General features: G+C 37.3%; 1 protein-coding gene across 1 annotated transcript in view; it reads left to right on the forward strand.

Moving 5' to 3' along the window:
* Positions 1-16190, forward strand: part of CPNE9 (copine family member 9) — a 2305657-nt gene that overhangs the window by 527242 nt on the left and 1762225 nt on the right. The window contains exon 3 of the mRNA XM_044076409.1: positions 4746-4849. Within this exon, the coding sequence (XP_043932344.1) occupies positions 4746-4849 (104 nt within the window). The remainder of the gene's footprint in view (positions 1-4745; positions 4850-16190) is intronic.

Genomic DNA, 16190 nt, shown 5'->3' on the forward strand with positions numbered 1-16190 from the left:
TAAAACAAGGTTAAGAAAAGCTCCTAATTGGAAAACCCCAGGCTCAGACGCAATACCTAACTTCTGGCTGAAAGTATTAACATCTTTACATGAAGATTTAGCATGAATAAGAACTACTTATATGAGCACCCGGAACAGAAGCCAACCTGGTTAACAGGAAAAACAATACTTCTACTTATGAGCGAAACTGCAAACTATCCTAAAAATTATAGACTAATAACTTGCCTTCTTAAGATGTATAAACTATAAACTATACACTGGCATGGATGCTGACAGAGTTTATAGTCATTTAGAAGAAAACTCAATTAAGGCAATAGAACAAAAGGATAACAAAAGCAAGCCATATGGAACAAAGGAGCATTTGTTGTTAAATAAAGTCATAATGGAGAATTTTAAAAAGCGGAAGAATCTAAATATGGCATGGATAGACTACAAAAGTGGATTTGACAGTATCCCACATTCACAGATAAAAGAGTGCTTAAAAATGCATAAGATACACCTTATATCAATTGATTAAAGTGGCAAACCACTTTGCAGCTAAGCAATGATAAAGGACAAATATTATTCCAGGGATAAAAATTCAAAGGGGGATATTCCAGGGTGACATTTTGTCACCATTGCTCTTTTGCCTCAGGTCATGGCTACAAACTGGCTCCCAGAAAATAACAAAGTGTAAAGACTTCTGATCTTCTTTTAGTAGATGATTTAAAAATGTATAGTTCATCAGATGAGGAACTGAAAGCACAACTGCAAGTGGTCAAAAATGTTTCAGATGATATAAAAATGTCCTTTGGTCTTGATAAATGTGTAAAACCAACCTTTAAAGCAGGAAAGCTGTAGCATCAAGAAAACATCTGCCTGAGACAGGAATGTGATATAGAAGATCAAGAGGGAGTGTATAAATATTTGGGAACTGACGAAGGATTAACAGTAAAACATGAAAAAATGCAAATAAAACTTAATAAGGAATATTTTAGAAGACTAAAATTAATACTGAAAACAGAGCTGACATCTAGGAACAAAGTCCAAGCTATAAACCAATTTGCTCTTCCTGTCATAACTTACAGTTTTGGAATGATCACCTGGCCCCAAAAGGTGTTGGATCAGTTGGACAGGAAAACAAGAGGGATGCTTAATGCTTGTCAAATGATTTATAAAAATTAGTGTATACCAAGACTATATATTCCTCATTCTGAAGAAGGTATGGGTCTCCTTGAAATTGATTACATGTATAGATCTGCAATCTCAGGACTGCATACATATCTGCTGACCTCACAAGACCCAAACATAGTGAAAGTTTTAAAACATGAGGAGAGTAAGTCCAAGAAGACTTCCCTGCTTATTTTAGCAGAAACATATCGGCATCAAGCGTGAATGGAAATCAAACCAGAAGTAGATAAAAATCAGGCAGCAAATGAATGTGCCAAAAAAAAAAAGAATTAATATAAGGTGAAGGATCAGATGAGAAGGCAAGAAATGTGGAAAATGAATAAATATAGTTGGAAGTACAGAGAACTCTTTGAACAACCTTGTATTGATCAGGATCAAATGCAGGAATGGTTAAGGAGAGGTGAATTTAAACCAAAAGGCGAAGGTTAATATTGGTGGTCCAAGGTAGTGGACTACGTACGTGTTGGTTTACAAAGTACATTGAAAATGTAGAAGAACCAGACAAGTGTACGTTTTGTAAAACAGAATTGGAAACAGTCATGCATCTTGTTGCTGGCTGTGATATACTAATGGCAGAAGGACTGTATACTGAAAGGCATAATAATGTGGCAAGACTGTTGCATTGGGGATTATGCAAACATAGTCAGATTGAAGTACCTGAAAAAACATTTGGAAACATGAGCCACAAAGCATTATAGAAAATGATAAAGTTTATATCTCATGGGATCACCCATTACCAGCAGTTAAAAAAATAGATGCAAGAAAACCAGATAGAGTAGTCCATGAAAAGAAGACAAAAGTAGTACTGATCATTGCAATTGCTACATCCAGTGACTACAGTGTTTTACATACAGAGAGAGACAAAGTCATAAAATAGCAGGATCTGCAGGCAGGAACGAGGGCAATGTGGAAGAAGGATACCCAGACAGTTCCAATAGCAGTAGGAGCAATGGGTCTTGTAAAAAAGAATTTAGAATCATACATAGATATGTTACCAATACATGTAAAACTGTATGAATTACAGAAGGAGTCATTACTGGGCACATTGCGGGTTCTGCGAAGAACACTTCTGGTTAACATCAAAGACTGCAACTATACTAATTGCATGAACATTAATCATACTTTGACTTAGGAATGGGGTCAATTCCCATCATGGTATTAGAAACCCAAAAGACTTGGAGAAATTAAAATGTAAGAGTAAAGCCCACAGCCTTCTATACCAAAGGTATGCTATCTGTTTTACAACGTAAACAATGAGTGCCATTTGCTAACCAAAACAAATGCACATTGAAAACAGACTTTGCATGAGCAGCAGTAAATTTCTCTTCCCTTGAAACTCTCAATTCCTTGAAAATGCACTGAATCTCACAATTCTTGAAAATACACTGAGGCTCACAATTCCTTGAGTCATCTGGTAATTGGTACAGAGGAAGGAGTTTCTTGTCTCCTGCAACTAAGGTACATGGCTTGAGTCTGAGTATGTTAATTGACTCCTGGCATCCTTTACAACTGCATTTCACAAACACATACACACACACACACACACACACACACACACACACACACACACACACACACACACACACACACACACACACACACACACACACACACACACACACACAAACACCTATAATGGCAAGTAAGTTAAATTCCATGAAAGAACAGTACACACAGCTTTACACATGAAAGTAAAAGAAAGAGAACAGAACAGCTGCAAGTTAAAAATGGCAAGTAAGTTAAATTCCATGATAGAACAGTAGAGGCAGTTTTACACATGAAAGCAAAAGAAACAGAATGACTGCAAGTTAAATTATGTGTGTTTCGGTCAAGACAATGCTGCTAAGTGTTTGTATGATGTCCACATTTGTGCATACATCGCACAATGGATGGTAAGTGCATCCTCCTTCTTAACGGAGAAGACATCGAAGAAATGTTTATATATTTTTTTAAGTAATTCAAAAGTATGTGGAAGCACCTTGGCCAGTGTGTACTCCCAGCCAATGGGCTGTAGGTGACAGCATAGGTCAGTTAGTGCTGGATCCGGCTCTGAAACTTGCTGAAACTCTCTCATCCTTTCACTTTGCCAATTCTACTGCAGTACTAATTTTAAATTAAATTAAGTTTCTAACAGTACCTGTTATACTCTGATTCTTATAATTGCTCTCTGCTTCTAAGGGTGAATTATGAATCTCACCTAAAATGCCATTCATGCAGGCAAACAGCATCTTCATTCTTCTAAGTTAATTTAAAATGTTCTATTGGTCTGACTTCTAATCCTGTAGTTTTCTTGCTATAACACTTCTCATACTGCCTTAGTCATTTATGGTATCAGAATGCTTTTCTCCGTGGACTGTACAGCCACTGTAATATCGCCACTGTTGTCACTTTTAGAGTACTATACTCCACTGTCCTTAGCTCTGTGGTAGATTTGGTTTTGACTGAAGGCTATGCAGTTCTAAGCCATTATCTCTCCCTGAAGATTAAAAAACAGATATCATGAATTATCTTAATTCTTCAGTGACCCTGCCAGTTGACAAACCATCTTTCCTGTAACTGTGTAGTTTGTTGAATTTTTTTCAGCAGCCTTGCTGGCCACCTCTGTTTGCTTGTTGAGCATTTCATGTATTTTCTGTCCCTTAATGAAGCAGTAATACATTCAATAATGTTCTCCACCTCATCTCTGTTTCTTATAGATTCGATCTGTTAGCTATATGTGGTTCTCTAAATTAATTGAATGACTTCAATCTGTGAGAGAAAAGGGGGGAGGAAAGACAACATAGGTTGTCTTTGGTGGTAATGCTGAGTTTTCCAATCCATTCAAGCAGTGACCTGACAATACTGTATGACATGTGAAATGACAGTTGCCATTGCTGTATGAAAAGACACCAATTACTTCGCAGAAAGAAGCTCCAATGTGTTCTGCTAGTTCTGCTTAGAACTGACTTATACCATTTATAAGATGCTTAAATTATAACACAGAAGTTCAAGAGTACCACAATAACTGAAAGATTAACATGGTGTAAGCCAATCCCAGCTACTTGACTCATTGAAATCCCTTATGTCATGCAGTAGTCTATGATGTATTACAGTAGACTCATATAGGAACAATTCCCCCATTATATTTTCCTGCTTATGCGAAATATTTATTAAGCAGTATGTCTAAAGACTAATACTGTCCAGCAACTCTGAAAGAACATCGTTTTATATTTTTGTAACCAAGAATCTATCTTGTATTTGGATATTTACACCATTTTGTCATCAAATCACTGTAATGAATTATTTAAAAGGTTTTGATTATAGTTACATAACCTCTGAATCTCTGCATTGGAAAAACATGCATGCCACCAAAGCTGCACATTTCTAGAAGTTGGACATTTAGCATTATTAACCTTTTGATATGTGCTATTATTGCTTTCCACAGTGCATTATGTTTCAGATTAACTACCAAAAGGAGATCAAGTGATTTTTTTTTTCCTTGCTTACATATAGCTAGGTTGAAACTGCATTGTGCTCACCATTTTATGTATGTACACACTACACAAAGTAACACTTTTTTTGTATTGCTTCACTAGGATATAGTAACAATGCAACTCTGTGCCAATAAATTAGACAAGAAAGACTTCTTTGGGAAATCTGATCCCTTCCTTGTGTTTTACCGAAGCAATGAAGATGGCACGTAAGTTTAAACATGACTTACTTTCATAAGTAATGTTGCTGAATGGTTATCATGTGCAGTACCTTAAGTCTCATAGACAGTCCATGCATGCACAGCAATGGCAGTTGAGATTCCTAAATAAATGTACAGTATTAGCTTCACTGACTAGATTCACACAGAGTGGAAAGTATGCTTTATATAGTGATAAGTAAATATGAATCTACTTGACAAATTGCAGCTGATAATGTATTTGGTCATTTTATATTTAGGAATTCTAGGGAAGTGATACAATTGTATAATTTGCTTAACAATTACTACTTAGAGCATGTATGAGTGCAAACCTTTAACACTAACAAAGCAGAGCTCTATACTTACATCATACTTTTAGCCTGACATTGGCTGGGACTTTTAAATCACCTATGTAATGTATAGGATTGCCACCTTTGAAAGAGGCAACAACTTGACAAACGTCTTACACTTGGCCTCACCCATTTCAGTAAATAACTGTGCATTTCTTCTCTTTCAACATTCATAATAATGCTAGCAACAGTTATAAAAAACAGTAAATAATGTACTAAATGCAACAGATAGACAAATGCATAAACATACTACATGTGCTGTACCTGTTAAAAGATATATGCAGTATTGTTTTGGCAACTGATTTGTTGAAACTATTACACTAGATATGCATGGGAGTCTAAGAATCAAACTGAGGAAAGGAAAAATAATGAATGCTTGTACACTGTTCATACAAATGTGTACTTTACAATTTTCCTGAATCCAGTTTTTATATTGAAGATACAAAGCACATGTCCTTTTACCACAGAGAATATAAAAGTCTAACTGGAGGACAGATCTATTATTTCACTTAAAAAAAGAGTGCTTAAAATTTCCCTAGGATTCAGTAAACTTCATGTAAGTTTCACACACGCAATGATGCGCAGTGAGCAGCAGAGCTAATTACATATTCATGCCGTGCACTGCAGCATTTAAACGTAAATAAGCAGATTTCATGGATGACAACAGTGCTGCCACCCAGGAAACCGTGTAAAGCAACATGGATAGCAAACCTGTTTAGCTCAGAGCACAGTAGGTTAGCAGGATTGCGCAGAATGCCACAATGATTATCAAGGCTTAACATTTAGTTATGTATATGGTCCAAATACACTTCAATGACACATCACTGGAAGATGTGTAGGGAGGTACATGAAGAAGGGTGCATTGTACTCAGCTTATTGGTGTGAAGAAGGCTGTGAACTATGGAGGCATTATGGCCTGTGATGTGGATGTCCTTCACATACTCATTAGTTGTGTTACATACAAGGAAGTAGTCAGCTCTGTGACCACATGCTGGTGGACGTTCCACATATAATGTACCCTAGGACACAGGTCACATATCTATTGGTCTGATTATAGAGTGTGCTTTCTACATTATCCTTGGGTTATGTGTTTGTTTTCATGAGGTAACAAATCTCCCCATGTATTTGTTTCACTGAAGGTTTTGTCGTGGCTGTGGCAGCAATCTTTGGTATGCATTGATACTGTCTGTATTATACTGATACATTATACTTATATCACAGCTAGAGTCAATGATTGTCCACAATCTGTAGTCCTTCAGACAGCAGTTTGGACACAGGTTGTGTATGTCATTTGTGCCATCTGTGACTTAAATAATGGACAGGAAAGGGCCTAGCAGACAGCTGTGATGTATGGACCTGATCACTTGACCTGAGATATAGGTCAATTCACACATTTCAACATATGTAGATGCCATGTATGTGAAACAGTGGTCTATTCAGCTGGTGATATAGGTGTTTATGGCCACATCTGATAGAGGTGAGTGAATACCTCAGTGCAAATTTGTGTCACATGTCTTGGGCTTGTCAAGTTCAAATGGATGATTGTGTTGTCATCATGCATGCCATCAATGAACTCTTTGAGGACATCTAACAGAGGTAACAGACATAATGTAGCATTAACAACTCAGCCCTTTTGAACACAGCTGGAATATTACTAGTGTCCATTTAGAAAATGGCCATGATGACATGTTGATCTGCCTCACAGATGAGGAGAGTCAAAATGTGTCTATACAGAAATGCTTCAGGTGCTGTCCCCCCAACTCAGATGGATGCATGTCTACATGAACATAGGCTGTGTGGTGGGTGTGTTGAAGTGTGTATTCAACCATGTCAGGAAGGTGTATGTGCTGAGTCATGCTATAGGCAATCTGTGATGTTGCTACAGCCCATTGATTCTGTGTGAAAAGCCTGGATGAAGTTAAGACAGTGCATACTGACTATCTTTATCTGGCCTAGTGTTTGGACACAATCCCCCACACAGGTATCATTAAGAAACTCTCCCAGCTGGCGATTAACCCTTACTTCAATAGATGGGTAACCAATTGGCTCACCAACAGAACACATACTGTGAAAGTTGGTGAATCAACCTGTACCAGTAAAGCTGTTACCACTGGCATACCCCAGGGATCTGTCCTTGGCACTTTACTGTTTGGAATATATTCCTCAACAGTTCAGACTAAAGTATACTGCCTGTGGCTTACTGCATTTGCTGATTCTTGCATATTAGGTGCAATCATTGAGTCCACCAATGACAACATACTACAGGAGGAGCTAACACAGACAAATGATTGGTGACATAGCCATACAGTCTACAAATAAATGCAAAAATGTATCTTTATTTTGTCCTTCTGCAAAATAGAATTGACACTAATTACAGCATTGACAATACTCTTGATGTGCTGAAACCCAGTGATGTAAGACCTGGGAACACATGTAGATAGCAATCTGAACTGTGACCGCCAAGTGGCCACACTGGTATTGAAAGCCTATGTTATGCACACCATACGTCATGCCATCATATTCAGATCTGAGGATTATATAGCAGCACTGTTCTTGAATCTCATCAGAACACTAATAGAGTATAATGCTCCCTTTTGCATGTACCTCACCCAGACACATGCAGCAGCTGGAGAGACCACAGGGGTTTCTCAAAAAGAATACACAGGGCCTACAAACCATGCTATGATGTATGTGGATACATTAAAAGCCATGTCACTGTAATCTGTATCGTATAGGATGAGATAACTTCTGCCTGTCCTTCAGACCAGTCTCTGACCCTGTCCTGGTGGAAATAGTGCACATCCACAAATCATATATAGCTGATAACATCAGCAGTGTCTGTTGAGGAGAATATGGTAATAGTGTGTCCCACATGCTGGTGTAAAAGGCTCTCTCTAATGTCAAGCAAGTGAACACACACACACACACACACACACACACACACACACACACACACACACACACACACCAGTTGACTGCAGTGAGAATAGAACCCCTGCCTGTCTAAGTACACAGACTACAGAGCTCAGTACGTTATGCCAGCACCACAGCACAAGTCTGACTTTTACAAGGCTGCAGGACAACTTATAGTGGATGACATCAGCAATGGATGTCGGAGATAAGATGTTGAGAGACCTACATGAAATGGACGTGTAGGCATGTGCAAGTGTCAAAATATTGTCAGTCTATGAGACTGGAGTGGTAACTGTAAGAAAACAAATAAGCAGTTTAAAGAGCGCATTTCCAACCATCTATCTGAAATAAAGAGAGCAGTATTAACTAATGCTTTATATAAACATATGAAAGAAAAAGGTATAAATCATACCTTTAAATTTTCTATTCTCAAGGTAGTAAATGACAAAATTCATGGAGGGAATGCTAAACATAGGACAGAGGCAGAGGAGTTAAATTGGATTTTGTACCTTAGGGCTCACATTTTACCAGGTTTAAATGGCAGTGTCTCTTTAAAACCTATGTTGAAAAAGTTGCATAAACAAGTCTAATTAAAGATCCTATCATGTAACTGAGATACTATTTAAATGGGTTACTTGTGTTGTTTGTTTTAATTTGCCTGTGGAAGCCTTATTAGATGAAAAATTTTACTAGCAGTTTTAAGTTTGAAAAAGTTTTTTTATTGAACAGTTTGTGGTTCTAGTTACTTTGTATTGGTTTTAGTTTTTTTGAACTGAAGTAAACTGGATTTGCTTACAGCACTGGCTGTTTTTAGCATTGAATACTTTGGATTTTTTACAGCTAGTCATAGACATGAAACCATCTCAGAGCTATTCCTTCTACCAACCAGTACAGCACAAAACCAGAATTCCTTTAATCTGTTTGAATTTATGGATATTTTGAACAATCTACTACTTGACCTAGGTGAAATGTATGATCATCAACCTACAAATAATAAACTGATAAATGATGTCGCCACTGAACAATTTAAAGTTAAATTAAAACAGTTTGAAGGTCTAGTTTGCCATTATAAACGTCTACAGTGGCAAAAAATGAGTTTTTTTTAACTTGCCTAGAGCATAAGATTGTACCTCGTGGCTTGAGGATACTAAAACTGCCTACATTTTGAGATAAGTATCCTGATTTGTTAAGAAGGTGGCAACTAATTAACCTCCTTCCATCATATGGAATCAATGAACACCTTTTTTAATCCCATAGAACAAGAACTGTACACTGATTTGAAATGCTGTATGCTGAAATAGTCTCAATGCTTGAATTTAATGCACAAATTGAGATGCTACATGAGGCAGAAGATCATATTGTAGCATATGAACTGAGACTCATTGAGACCAAAAAGAGAAAATTAGAGACTTGAATGATTTTGCCAAAGGGAATGTGTTTATTTGGTCTAACAGAAGTGGTGACGATGGTGCTACTAATGCTCGGAACTTAAGCTCAAATAGAGACAAGCATACAGATCAACAACAAGTTAACAAGAAACATTCACAGATTAAATCAAGTCTTACAGCTTCAGTTAGAACTCCCATTAGAAAAAGACATTCTAAGTCTTACAGCTTCAGTTAGAACTCCCATTAGAAAAGGCGTTCTACACAGTAACTCCCTTGCAGTAGCTTCAGCCAATCAGAATGAGAGAAACGAGAATCGTTCCACTTATGAGCTCTCAGCTACTTCCCTTCAGAAGCATAATGTAACCTCTAAGCTAGCAGTAAACAGTGCAACTATAATGGAATTGACTCCAGCAAGAACAGGAAATGATCATGAACCACAACAAGGGTTTGTGGATCCCCATTCTCTGCATGCCCTAGATTCCGTTGATTTTTCTTCTCTCTTTTTTTATAAGAGGATCCCCTACATATGGCAGATCCAAAAGCACAAAGATGCTGTTAACTCGCAGGCAGACAGTCAAAATATAATGAAACGGGTGTTTAATTTATCATCCCACAAGCTGACGCATGAAGAATCTGTACTATCAAAAGGATTAAACTTTACCCAACTGCAGTGATGGATAATAAAAGAACTGTCTCTGAGTTTAAATTTGAAGGTACTTACAATGATGTAAATAATGCAAATAATGCCAGTAGTTTATCACATAAATGCAAAAGATCTAGCCTGTTCATACCGCATAACAAAAATGTGTTACAAGTATTCAAAAGGGTAGTGGAGAAAGAGATTTATGATTTATACAGTAAATGTAAAATTGAAAAATTTTATAAAATAACTAAAGGTGAGCAATTAGCTATTTTTGCACTGAAGAATATTGACAAAATAGTGGTAAAGAATGCTGGCAAAGTTGGAGGAGTTGTTTTAGTCTCCTCATTTTACGTGGAATCGATGGTAAATATGCTAACATGTGCAGACTATCAGAAAATTACTAAGACTATATGAAGTAAGATTACTGATAGAGTCCTTAGTATCCTGAATGAGTTATATGCACAATGTAAAATTAATAAGGACCTATTGCAGTATTTGATAGTTGAGACGCTTCATTTACGGTTTGCCAAAAATGCACAAGTCCGTGATTAACCCCCCATTTAGACTGATTGTTGCAGCAAAAGGATGGGTAACTGAGCCCTTATCTAAGTTTTTAGAAACCCAAATAAGAGTAGCTGTTGAGAAAACAGGCACAATTATAAAGGACACAAAGGATTTCTTACAGCAGCTATATACTAGGTCTTGTAATATGAATGTTAATAAGCTTTTACTTGCCACCTTAGATGTGGATTCATTATTTACAATTATACCAAATGACGTAGGTGTAGCTTTTATAAGGGAGTACCTTTTAGATTACACTGAATATTCACAGCAATATATAAATATGTCATGTAAGCTGTTAGAAGTGGTTTTAACAGATAATGGTGTTCACTTCTGATACTCAGAATACTGAAATATTGAATTTCAGTATCTTGAGACGAGAAGAACAAAAGTACAGTTGGTTGAAACTGCACTTTGTTGAATCTGACTTTGTCAAATGTGTGGTAGTTGTGTTCCAGTCTGTATTTATAGTGTGCTGTCACTTTAAAATGTAATGGTTTGTGGGAGTTGAAGATGCCGGTTGAATGCGGTTATGTTCAGAGATGTATGTAACTGTGTAGTATTTAAGGATTTAGGGTAGGGATGTGTATGTTTTTAGTGTTTTTGGAAGTTGTAAGAGTAGTTTAGGGTAGGTAGGTAGGTAAGGGTGTGTGTGCATAGGTGTTGAGAGTGGTGAATGTTTTACATGTGTAGTGTGTATAACGGGAGTGTAGGGCTCACAGAGGTAGGCTTGCCCCCCTGTATAAACATAGAACAGTATTATTTGTTTTGTTTTGTTTTTTTATTTTGTCTGTTTATGTCGGGTGGGTGTTTTTTTTTATTTTTTATTATTTTCATTGTCTTGCATGTTGTTTTTTTTTTTCTTCTGGTCTCGCAATATTAAAATTCAGTATTTCAGTATTTCGAGTATCAAAACTGAATCCCAATAATGTGTTTCTATTTCAAAAACAGTTGTATATATAAAGAAAGGGGGTAGTAATGAGAACAGGTTTCTAATAGTTATGCAAACATAGTAATGTTTATTTGGGAATGAAAGTATGTGCTGTCTATAGAAAAATAGTCTGACAAGGAATGTTGTATTTTCCTTTAGGTTTGTAGATAACTTGTTTTTTATTTGGAAAGGAGATTAACTTAGTTTGAATGAGTTTTATGATTACCTTTCCACTACCAGTTTTTTTTTTTTAATTTAAGAAAACAATATCAACAGAGTATAGATTTTTTTGATATAAGTATTTTTAATGACAAGAATGGGACCTTAGGCACTCAGTTTTATAGAAAACCTGCAAAAAGAAATGCATACTTACATTGAAATATTATGCATCTGCAATTTATGTTTGAAAAAATAGTGAAGAATTCACTTCTAAGAGTAGCAAAACTGAATAATAATAACATCGAAAGAGAGTTTAAAAATTTTAAGTGCAAAGAATTTAATCTTAGCAAGGTGGAATGGCAGGCAATTAATTGTTTACATAAAAGTGTGAATAACTATGTTTTTAAGGAGGCAGATATAGGGGGAACTGAGTGGTTATGGGTAGAATAAAGTATAATGACATGGTTTATAAATTGGGTGACCACAGTGGTGCAGTGGTTAGCATTGTCGCCTCACAGCAAGAGGTTCTCCGGTTCGATCCTCGGCTGGGGTGCCTTCTGTGAGGTGTCTGTATGTCCTCCCTGCGGTCGTGTGGGTTTCCTCCTGGTGCTCCAATTTCCTCCCACATCCCAAAGACATGCTGTAGGTGGATTGGACACTCTAAATTGGATCTAGGCATGAGTGTGTGTGTGTGCCTTCCGTGGAAGGTTTGTCGCTATGCTGGAAACTCGACACTGTAAAACTCTACTGCCAATCATGAGCGCACAGGTGATCCACTGTAGTGACCCCTAACCGGGACAAAGCTGACAGAAGAAGAAGACATGGTTTATAAATTGTTGCACAATGAAGAAGCTTTTAAAAATTGTCACATAATCCTATCACCCACTTTAAGAATAAATTATTGGAGCTTTTAGAGAAAGGGGAGAGGTTGGGGTTTTTGTCCACACAAGATGTTAAAAAAAATTGCTTATTGTGAAACCTCAAGCCCCTGTTTTTTATGCCATCTCAAAGGTCCGCAAGGATCTGAGGAACTCTCCAGGTAGACCGACAGTTTAAGGTACTGGTGTTTATACACAGAATGTGCGGGTGCTGGTGGATTCATTCTCAAAGGAACATCTTATTTATATGCCCGCTGATATTAAAAATACTCAGGAACTATGTGAGCTTATTAAGGAATGGCAAAAAGATTATTTTTGAGTGATTATGGATGTTTCAGCATTGTATACTAATATTTCCACCAGATGAGGTCTTAAGACTATTGCTAGAGTATTGGGTGAGGGCCCACGAATTTCCTATATTTTGGATTTGCTTAATTTTTGTTTGCCTCATAACTATTTTTTGTTTGAAGGGGAAGTTTTTTGGAGAAAAGGGAGACTCCTATGGGTGCTCTGTTTGCTCCCCTCATATGCTATTCTATACTTGGGGGAGTTTGAAAAAATGTTTATTTATTCAAATAAGTTTTTTCTGAGCCTGTGATCATCTATAAGTATTTTATAGATGATTTGTTTTTGATCTGTAAGGGTGTGGTGGAAGATTTAAAAAAATTTAAGGACACACTGAATGGCAGTGATCATGGTCTGAAATTTATTTATCACATTGATAATACTTCCATTAATATTTTGGATGCTGAGTTTTTTGTGGATGCCAGTGAAAATATTCACTTTAGGCCTTATAGAAAAACTACGGCCATAAATAATTTTCTTCACGCTTTTAAGTATGCATCCCCCACATCTTATTAACTCCCTCCCTTATGGTGAATTTAAGAGGATTTGCTTGAATTCTTCAGATTTAGGGTTCAGGCAAAGTTATTTGTCTGAAGCTGAACAAAGACATTTGGATAGAGGTTATTCTAAGGATGTTTTGGAGAGGGCTACATTTAAATTAGTGGAGGGGGAGCCTTTTAAAGAGCTGGGTAAAGAGAGGACATGGAGGATATATAGTGATAAGGTAAATTTGGTGAAGAAGGACTGTGGTAAAAAGATTTTGTATGTTACGAAATACAGTCCTTTCTCCGAAATTTTGAAAAAGGTGGTTGTGAGTTTATGGCCTGTTGTTGTTTCGGATGAATTTCTGGGGAAATTATTCCCAGAACATATTACATTCTCTTATGGACGTTTCTGTAATCTTAAGGAGTTGTTTAAACATCCTTGTTTTGGACAGCTGGCAACTTCTAAACCAGCGGGGTTGTTTCCATGTGGAAATTGTAGTGTTTGGAAGAATTCGGAATGTCTGCAACACTTTTATTAATAAACAGAAATATGTATCCAAGCACAGGTTTCATTGCCATTCATGTGGTGGTGTTTGTTGTATGTTGGATTGTGGGTATGATGCTGTCAAAATGTACATTGTGCAATCCGAATGGAAGGGTAAAACTAGGATTTTGGAGCATCTGGCAGATATTAGGAAAGGTAATTTGGGTAGCTCAGTTGTAAGTCACTTTCATAAGGTACATTCCGGTGAGGGGGATTCTTTTTTTTTAGTGTCTTAGCACAACCTGTGGTGGGGGAGAGAGGGGATTTTGCTAGGCAATTAAATTAACTTGAAACTACACTTATATTTAATTATGGTACTCTTTCCCCCAGGGGTCTCAACTAGGAGATTTTGTTGAATTTTTAATGTTAATATGTGGGATTTTTATGTGTGGGAATTTTGATGGGATTCATGTGTATATTGGTTAATGTTGTGTCATTTTTAATATTTGTGGGATTTGTGAAGTCAAATAAAGTTAATTGGAAATTAATTAGAATTTATAACTATTTAATGTGATGGCAGATTGAACCATTTATCCCTTGAAGGTGAGAGGCCGAGGTACCAAGAGTAATAAACTGTTCATCTGCATGTGGCTTGGTTTTTTTTTTTTTTTTTTTTTTTAGTATTTGGTAGTTTTTTTGCATTTTTAAAATGTTTGTGCTTGACAGAAATACATTTCCATTACTTTCCCTGTTTGCACATCGTAGTTAAGGAGTACACATTTGTGAGTCTCATTGCTAAAATTCTGAGAGTTAGCAGTGAGTGTATGAAACACACTTGCTGCTTAGCTGACTCTGTGGCAGTAGGTGTAAATTCATTGACACATTTCTTTTTGAGCCCAGATAATATTGGGTTCTAATCCAGGTGTATCTAATATTTTAAATAAACAGTGATAATACAGTCACATTAATTCTTTATAGTACATGTGTTGATATGTGTTGGCATAGTGCAGCAGGGTTAAGTGGCATTGAGCGGAGGTAACCGCAGCATTGTAGAGCAGCTCACTGTCGCTTGGCATTGGTGCACTATGCCAAACTCTGGGCAAACACAGAGGCCAGAAAGTGAAGGGATCCATTGCATTTTCTGGTATTTATGTGTGTTGTGTGTGATTCTATTTTTTGACCAGATTATAGGTGTTAAAATGGGGTAGATAGGAAAGTGGTGAAATGGGGAGCAAGCAGGGGGAAGAACAAAGGGAAAGCAATATAGGAGTGTGCAGGAGAGAGGTAGGAAAGAACATAGCTATCCATTTCTTCAACAGTGAAAACTGAAAATATGTGCAGAATATTAAGTGAATTTGGACTGTCACCTCCAAAAAGAGGGGTGACAACAACATAATCATGTTGTATAGCCAATTGGACTGAATCATGTATGTCAAGAAGACACATATGCAAAATGGAGAGCTATGTATGGGACAATATTTTTTTTTTTTTGTGGGCAGGTACCCATTGTTTTTTAATTCAGTAAGAGAGGAATGTTGGGTAAGGGATTTAGGTATTGCTGGGTCAGGTAAGTTGTGTAGGTGAGGAAGCAAATGCAAACAAAACAAGAGACAAGTATGGTGAGGGACACAAAAGGTTGGGGACACCATGATTGGGGTGAGGGGAGAACAACACAGGCTCATGTCTGTCAAACATGGAGACATTGAGACTATAGTCCTCACCCACTGGACTGTCATCACTGTCCCCTTAGTCCGCTGGAAACTGGAGTGTTTGACGTCTTCTGCTATGTATAAATGTGGGAGAGCAGCCTATCTGTCAGGGGTAGGCATACACCCGTGGTGTGGTGCACAATCCTAACCACCAACCCTAGCATCTCCTGGCAGGTAATAAAATCCTCACCTCTGCCACTGCTCCCAAAGGGTACCACAGCACCAGTTGCCGGGGCAGTACTACCTGCAGGTGGAGGTAGTGCAGGGACAGTCCTGCCAGGTTGGGTCCCAGATGTGCTAGCCATCGGTGCTGGAGCCAGTGGAGCATGGACAGGCTGACAGGCTGATCTACTGGGGCTCACCTATCTCACTGTGCTGTGATGTATTTAGTGATTTGGTAAAGATGGTTAACATGGACACATTCTATCAACAAATAATAGAAAATAAAAAAAAAGAGATAAGGGTTGCGGTGAGAGAAAAAAAAAAAGGAGATAAAATTAGTATCAT

This window comes from Protopterus annectens, chromosome 7.part0 (assembly GCF_019279795.1).
Source record: "Protopterus annectens isolate FY-2018-M chromosome 7.part0, PAN1.0, whole genome shotgun sequence".
Classification (NCBI taxonomy): domain Eukaryota; kingdom Metazoa; phylum Chordata; order Ceratodontiformes; family Protopteridae; genus Protopterus; species Protopterus annectens.